Source organism: Tasmannia lanceolata, unplaced genomic scaffold (assembly GCF_043159265.1).
Source record: "Tasmannia lanceolata isolate RefF3 unplaced genomic scaffold, GAP_Taslan_0.1 ptg000008l, whole genome shotgun sequence".
Taxonomy (NCBI): Eukaryota; Viridiplantae; Streptophyta; class Magnoliopsida; order Canellales; family Winteraceae; genus Tasmannia; species Tasmannia lanceolata.
The window spans coordinates 33,343,520-33,352,249 of NW_027518685.1; the positions used below are offsets into that span (position 1 = coordinate 33,343,520).

Sequence of the window (8,730 nt, forward strand, 5' to 3'; positions counted from 1 at the left end):
ATAAATCGCATCTTTATAATCAATCAATGTGCAAACACTATCCAAGAAATGAAAATAATATAGAAATCTAATCAATCATCTTAACTAAAGAAGTAATCTAGACATCTCATAAATTCAGGTGATAGAATCACACAAAAGAAATAAAATGAAATAAGCACCTTATGATTCTATACTCATATAGCTATAAACTTCTCAAGCATTTTGCGCACACTTTCTCTTGCATACAAATTCATCTAAAGCAAAATGAATGAATAATATGAGAATTTGACTGATTGAAACAAAAACTATTGAATCAACAGATAAAACAATGATAAAACCACAGAATCACAGATCTTTCAAATTCTAAAACAATTTAACTTAGATCAACTTCAAAACCTAGTCATTCATCATGCGTTAAATGTTTCGGACAAAATCATCAAGGAAATTTACAAAATTAAGCTTACCAGAACAATTCGCCTCTTTCTTTAAAACTTTTAGCTCTAATCGACTTGTCCTATCCACAAACGAACTAATTGAAACTGTAATTTGCTCTAATCCGAGGTTTCCTCGAGAGAATCAGCTGATTTTCAGGTTCGATGTTATGGATCATTTGAGTCACAAAAGGATAAGACCTAATCAGATCCTAAGAAACATGTCAAATCTGAAATTTTGATGAAGCTACAAAGGTTAGGGTTTGTAAAATCAATGGAATAACAAAGATGAAGATAGAGACAAACAGATCTTATGTGTTTGTAAAGCTACCGGAACTAATGAATGTAACCAGACTTTGCAGAGGATGCGAAAAACAAACAGGTTTTGATGACTAAATGAAGGAGAAAATAGCTATGGTGAGGATTAGAGGAGGTTAAAATGAGAAACAAAGAAGAGCTTGCTAACCGGAGCTTTGCCAAAGTTAGTTAGAGATTAGATCTGCTAGAGACGGATCTTAACCAGAGAGGATGAAAAATGGCAAGATCTAGGGTTTGAAAGAGGTCTTGACAATAAAAATAACAGCAACTAACCCTAGCTAAGGAAGAAAATGAGATGATCAAGATGAGAATCCAACCGGAGCTCCGACGATCTTGTCGGAGGGATGATCGGAGAAGAAAAGGAAAGAAGGCTAGGGATTTTTGGGGATCTCACTCTCTGATCTTAGCGATTTTTCTTTTCTTTGTTTTCTTCTGTTTTTTGAGAGAATACGCGACATTTATAGGTAAACTCAGAATTGATAATCGCACCTCAAGTTGATAACGCGCGCGAAAAATTGATATGGCGCGCCCGCAACTTTTGTCCTATTGGGCCCGGGTTCGGCTCCATCCAGGATAATCCACCCCCTTTTCCGGTTTACACTACGGTCCTATCTCGGCTCGTTCGCTAGGCAAACGTGCTCGAATTCCAACAAAATTTTACAGGGACCTTGGTGGGACCCTAACCTACTTTGGGGCGAAATTTGGGGTCCTAAAGCATTGGTTTGGTTAGGTTTTGCTCAAACATGGGAGGTTTAGGGTACGGTCAAAATGGGGTGTCTACAATAGTTTGTTCCATGCTTAAGATCCCTCTAGAAAGGTAATTTGGTCCAGGAGAATAAGTGTTGGGAAGAGTGACCTTATCAATTAAGGGGAGCATTTAACCAAAGATAATCCTAAGGCTCTGTTTGGTTGCACCATGGCTCTTGGAATAAAGGGAAAGTGGTATGAATTTCCATGGCTAGCCTAGATTTCCAAGATTTCCACGACTAGCATGGTTTTCTTGTTTGTCCTTTGTCTTTTTTTTTTGGTAGGTACGCTGGGTTTGGTGGGGACACCTACTGGTTTATGAGATAAAAATAAAGATGATATATTAGGAACAAGATACAATTTCTAACTCGGACTACATGAGAAAGGGAGAACCAAAACTCGAAATAGACCAATACATTCAAATATCTGTCCCACATTCATTCGCGAAGCTACTCCTAATGGGTTGAAGACCATATCAACCGGTGTTCCATCTTGCATATAAGGCATATCTTGTCGAAATGATACCTTTATTCTCATGTCTTCCAGCTTCCGTGAAATATACACATGAATCATTTCTGGATTATTTACATTATCAGCAAGTCAATAACCATCGTGGCACTCATTTCTCATGGAATCATGTCTCCTCTTCCAATACAGAGAAATGGACAAAAATGTTTCACTTGCTCTCCCCTCTCTTTCTAATGACCATTGATCATCTCCGTACGATGATCCTAACCCCTCCAATCTGTAGAGGGACGACACATATTAGAAACCTCTATAGATCGGAGGGTTAGGATCATCATATTTGTTTTTTGGTGAGTGTTAGGATCATCATATGGAGATGAACTATGGGGTAAAGTGTTAGGTGCCTAATTGGCCGTAACGGAAATAAACGAAAATAAAATAGAAATGAGGGAGAAAGAGGTTGATTCGAGGCAACCGGACCTCCTAAAGGCTCGATTCGAGAGGAGCCATGACTCTCCTAAACAAAGTCACCTTTGCTTTAAAATTCTCTTCTTTCATTTCATTCAAATACAATAACTTAAATACATGAACATAGAGAGTGCCACATCAACAACCCACTTACCCACTAACATGACACACAATAGAGCTAACACCCATAATCCTACATAATTAACTACCTGATAACTACTTTGCAACTACAACACACACACACCATTAACATGTTTATATCATTATTTGTTACGTGCCTAATCGGCCGTAACGGAAAGAAACAAAATAAAGAGAAATAAAGGGGGCAATGGTTGATTCGAGGCAACCGGACCTCCTAATGGCTTGATTCGAGAGGAACCATGACCCTCCAAAACAAAGTTACCTTTGCTGTTTTAAAATTCATCTTCTTCCCATTTCATTATATTACAACTACATACTAACACAAAGTAGTTACACATCACCCATCCACTTCCCCACTTACAACACACCATTAACAACTAACACCCACTACCCTAAACACATACACCATAACTAACACCCATAACTCTAAAAACACATTCCCACAACTAGATAATAATTAGATTATAACTACCCATATACACCTTAATTATATGCACATAACATAAAGTCTCTCTCTCTCTCTCTCTCTCTCTCTCTCCCTTTGTGGAGAGAAAATCAAACATAAACACCCTAATTTCTCTTTACCCGGTTCAATACAATTTACAAGTCATGCAGATCCCACGTGAGGCACACCGTTTACACATGTTTTGATGTGGTAGGGCCCACCATTTTATACCAATACCGTCACCCCACCATTATATACATCATCTTTGATGTGGAGCCCACCTTTACAGCTCATGGTTGGATTGGATAGGGCCCACAATCTCCACCCAAGCCCATGCCTAGGGTAGGCCACCATTTTACTCCAAATGTTTTGGTATTGTGGGTCCTGATAGGGTATGAAAAGCAACGACCAATCGACTGTCGACACGTGGCCCTTAAAGGGCCCACCACGAATTCGGCACCTGTCCAGGGGTAATCCGGTAATTACCTGAGAGTAGGTAAACCTAAACCCTCAAAAGGGCCAACACCTGTCCTGGGGTAGGTAATTCAACCACCCCAGGCCTCCCTCTATAAAAGACCTCTCAAGGCTCAAAGCAGAGGTAATAACTTCTGAACCACCACTCTTAAAGTTTTGGCTCTGCACTCCTGCTCATACTGACTTGAGTGTCGAAGGGCCCGTCCGGAGCAACAACTTCGGGTTGGTCTTCTGACCTCGTATGCTCTTGTGCAGGACTCAGTTCCTTCACTTTAGCTCCTCAAGTCCTCCAGCTCAGTTCACACGTCACTGCCGTATCTGTTGCCAATTTTAGGCCTAACAGATTGGCGCCATCCGTGGGACCCTGAACTAAAGCTGTTCAAATCCCCTCTACAAAATGGCAGGGCGGAAGAGTGCTCGGGTGCCAACTGCCTGAGCTACCTGAGCTGTAGTACCTCGCGGGGTTCGAAGTGACCGAATCACCTAGCAGGTAGTGGCTCCCTCTGCAACAGCAGAGCAGAGCCCGGCTCATTTGGAACACCTCAATCCCACTCCCACTCCGGATCAAGTTCAAGCTCTCTTTCAACAGATGACTACACTTGTCGGTCAATACCAACATCTGATCCAAGCACCTCCCCAGCATCCCCCAGAGGCCCCACGACCTGTACAGGAAAGGTCGAGTGCCCACAGGGGAGAGCCAGTGCGCCCTAGTGGAGACCGGACCCACCACTCCACAAGGCGAGTCCATCATTCCAGAACCAGACATGCCCATACAGAGCCTCACCACCGCCGGAGGTCACGATCTCGCTTCGCGCAAAAGCACCAAGCCAAGGAAGACTGTGCACCGCGGAAAAGATCCTGGCATCGTCGAAGGAGTCCGGAAGCCATTCCGGCTCTGCTCCGAGCCCCTCAGTAGAGAAAGATAGATCAGTGGGCTGAGCAGACCAGAGGGATGATCCAATGCTACGGAGGATAGACGAGATAGACCACCGTATAGAAGAGCTAGCAAAGGATCAAGGCATGTCCGCTGCAAAGACGTTCTCAAGCAGAACGCCGTTCACCGACAATGTTATGAACACGCCAGCACCCAGAGGGTTCAAAATGCCGACAGTTCCGCAATATGACGGAACCACCGACCCTGTAGACCACATGGAGATGTTCAAGACTATGATGCTCCTCCACATCGCCTCTGACAGGTTCCTCTGCAGAGCATTCTCGACCACACAAACCGGTGCAGCCCGGGACTGGTACTCGAGGATCAAGCCGAACTCCACCAGAAACTTTAAAGACTTTGGGGATGATCTGGTTCACCATTTCATGAGCACCCGGAGGTCGAGGAAAACAATAGCATCCCTAATGGCCTTGCGGCAGGAGGATAATGAACCTCTGAAAATATTCGTCAGCCGTTTCAACAGGGAGGCTCTCCAAGTGTCAAATTTGGATCCTTCAGCCGCCATGAACGCACTCCTCGCAGGCGCTAAATCCATCGATTTTCGCCGATCAGTGGCTCACCAGAACCCGCACTCATTGGCGGATCTGATGGCCGGAGCCGAGAAATACATAGCCGTGGAGGAGACTCTGGCAGCCTTAGACTCAAACCGGAGGAGAACCTCCGAGAAAAAGAACCCTACCAAGCAGCGTAGGGATGATAAGGCCCCCAGAAGAGAGAGGTCCCCCCCAGAGGAGGGAAGAAAACTTTACCCCTCTCAATACCTCCCGGAGACACATACTGGCCGCGATCAGACGAGAAGAATTCGTAAGGTGGCCGACCAGGATTATCTCCAAGGGAAACAAGAGAGACAAGTCGAAGTATTGTTGGTTCCACAGGGACCACGGGCATGACACAAACGAGTGCTGGCAGCTCAAGGAAGAAATCGAGCTGCTGATTGGTTAGGGATACTTGAAAAAATATGTCAAAGATGACGGCCACAGAAGAGAGCGCATGGAGAAGAGTCTTCAGGGCCAGAGCCCTCGACGGTCATAGCCGCCCCCTGCGCGGAATCAATCTCCCCCACCATCGAGTCCACAGCCAGAGATGCGCCGATTCCAGCCCAAGGGGGTCATCAACACAATTATGGGCGGACCGGCCACCGGGGGTACATCATCCATTGCTCGAAAAGCCTACGCTCGTCGGGTCAATGCCGTGCACACTTGTAGTAAAAGGATGAAGACAGAGAACGAGATTTCCTTCTCAGATGCGGACCTCGACAACTTGATACTCCCCCATGACGACGCCCTGGTCATAATCATGCTAGTCGGAAACTGGGAGTTGAAGAAAATCCTCGTTGACAACGGGAGTTCGGCCGACATCCTCTACTATCACGCATTCAAACAGATGATGATAGGAGACGACCGCTTAAAGCCGGCGAACTCTGATTTGTTCGGTTTCTCGGGAGAAATTGTTAAAGTGGAAGGACAGATTGAACTCCCAGTCCTCGTCGGAGGACCGCCCTGCCAAGCTTTCGCAATGGTCAACTTCCTGGTGGTGAGGGCCACATCGGTCTACAACGCTCTCTTAGGACGACCCGGCCAGAATATCATCCGCGCTGTTCCCTCCGCTTATCATCAGAAAATGAAGTTCATAAATCCAAATGATGTGGGAGAAGTTAGAGGAAATCAGCCTCAATCCAGGGAATGCTACGCCATGACGCTCAAGGGAAAAATGCATCAGAATCGCTGCCGATTGAGCTACTCGATCTAAGAGATGAAGCCCAAGTGAATGAATCCGCTGAAGACCTCATCCCCATTCCTCTGTTCGAAGGCGACGATGTGAAGATCATCCAAATCGACTCCTCTCTGGACAGTAGTACCCGGCATAACCTCACCCAGTTTCTTCAAGGCAATGTAGACGTCTTCGCATGGGCTCCCGCAGACATGCCCGTCATAGATCCGGCGGTCAGCACGCACAGACTCGGTGTCGATCCCACCTACAGGCCGGTGAAACAAAAAAGGAGACATTTTGCCCTGGAAAGGCGGCAGGCGATCAAGGAGGAAGTAGAGAGGCTCTTAGGGGCTGACTTCATTCGAGAAATCCAATATTCGGACTGGCTGGCAAATGTGGTCCTGGTAAAGAAAGCCATTGGGAAGTGGAGGACCTACGTTGATTTCACCATTCTGAACAAAGCTTGTCCCAAGGACAGCTACCCGCTCCCAAAATTGACCAGCTCATTGATGTCACCGCAGGTCACGAACTGTTGAGCTTCATGGACGCCTTCTCCGGGTACAACCAAATCAAAATGTATGAATCAGATATACCAAAAACTTCCTTCATAACAGATCAGGGGACGTATTGTTACCGTGTCATGCCTTTCGGCCTAAAAAATGCCGAGGCCACATATCAGAGGCTCGTAAACAAGCTCTTCGAGAAACAGATCGGCCGTAACATGGAAGTCTATGTGGATGACATGTTGGTCAAAAGCCAAAGTGCACAAGATCATGTCTCCGACCTGAAAGAGACATTCCAAGTCCTAAGGGAGCATAACATGTAGCACAACCCCACCAAGTGCACCTTCAGTGTCAGTTCGGGAAAATTCTTAGGGTTCATGGTCAGCCAAAGGGGGATAGAGGCCAATCCGGAAAAGATTAAAGCCGTAGTGGAGCTCACTCCACCAAAGACCATTAGAGAAGTACAGCGGCTAACCGAGATGGTAGCCGCACTGGGGCGCTTCATCTCAAAATCCGCAGAGAGATGCCTGCCTTTCTTCAACACTGTCAAAGGAATTAAAACAGCACCCTGGACACAAGAGTGCCAAGTAGTATTCGAAGAGTTAAAACAGTATTTGTCCTCTCCACCGCTGTTGACCAAGCCAGAGCCGGGGGAGGAGCTGCTTTTATACCTATCCGTAAGCCCCATGGCACTGGCAGCCGTGCTAATCCGAGAAGAGCACAACCAGCAGAAATCGATCTATTATATCAGCAAGGCCCTACACAACGCTGAAATCAGGTACCGGTAGGTTGAGAAATTGGCATACGCCCTGATCATGGCGGCCAGAAAACTGAGGCATTTTCAAGCCCACACAATAAAGGTCGTGACTGATCAGCCGCTCAGACAGGTTCTCCACAGACCAGACACCTCAGGGCAACTTGTGAAATGGGCCGTCGAGCTGAGCGAATTTGATATCCAGTACCTGCCTAGGCCGGCGACAAAAGCCAAAGTGCTGGCAGACTTCGTGGTAGAGTGCACCATCCAGCAGCAAAGCATCGAATCCGAAGTCGCCCATACCCCGGTTGCAGAGAATGCAACTACAACTGGGGAGCGGACGGAAGCTGAGCCAGTTTGACGAACCGAATCCACCGTCTGACGAACCGATATGGGAAGTATATGTGGACGAATCTTCAAATAAGGTTGGTTGCGGAGCCAGTTTGATTCTCATCGTGCCATATAACTTTGTTCTGGATTACGCGCTAAGGTTCGAATTTCGTGCGTCCAACAATGAGGCAGAATACGAGGCTCTCATCGCCGAAATGAACCTGGCAGTCCAGACCAGCGCCCAAAGGCTGAAGGTGTACTGCGACTCCCAGCTGGTTGCAAACCAGATCCAAGGAGTCTATGAGGCCCGTGATGAGCGCATGATCAAGTACCTCTCCAAGGTCCGCCAGTTGGCCGACAAGTTCAAAAACTTCGAGGTCATCAGAATCCCTAGAACGGAAAATACAAAAGCGGATGTGCTGTTTAAGTTGGCAGCATCCGAGTACACCACTCTTGAGAGTATATGTATGGAATTTCTGAAGAGATCCAGTATTGAAAAGGAGGCCGTCGAAGTAATGCAGGTCGAGCACGAACCGCGGTGGATAGATGAGATCATTGAGTACCTGCGTAGTGGGAAGCTTCCTGAAGCAAAGAAGGAAGCCCGCAAAGTGATACAGAGAGCAGCCCCGTTTTCCCTAGATGGTGAGAGTCTGTACAAAAGGTCGTACACCCTTCCGTACCTAAAATGCCTCCGGCCAAGCAACGCCGCATACACTCTGCAAGAGACATACGAAGGAATTTGCGGAGAACACCTGGGGGGAAGGCCTTGGCCATCAAAGTGCTGCTGAGAGGCCTGTACTGGCCGACCTTGAGGCAAGACGCTCTGGACCTGGTCAAAAGGTGCGAGAGATGCCAAAAGTTCTCTCCCACCATCCACCAACCTACTGTATCCATAGCCCCGATCATCAGCCCACTCCCTTTCGTAGTATGGGGGATGGACATCTTGGGCCCCTTTCTACTAGCCTCTGGAAGACGTGAGTTTGTCGTGGTGGCCATTGACTATTTTACCAAGT

General features: G+C 46.7%; 1 protein-coding gene across 1 annotated transcript; it reads left to right on the forward strand.

The window, feature by feature from the left end:
• The first annotated feature begins 7,704 nt into the window (after window positions 1–7,704).
• On the forward strand, window positions 7,705–8,505 carry LOC143882889 (uncharacterized). The gene has a single exon (XM_077386276.1). The coding sequence runs from the start codon at window positions 7,705–7,707 to the stop codon at window positions 8,503–8,505; it is 801 nt and encodes a 266-aa protein (XP_077242391.1).
• The last annotated feature ends 225 nt before the right edge of the window (window positions 8,506–8,730 follow it).

Coding starts and splice junctions, on each gene's coding strand:
- LOC143882889 (XM_077386276.1), top strand. CDS start 7,705: ATGCAACTACAACTGGGGAGCGGACGGAAGCTGAGCCAGTTTGACGAA.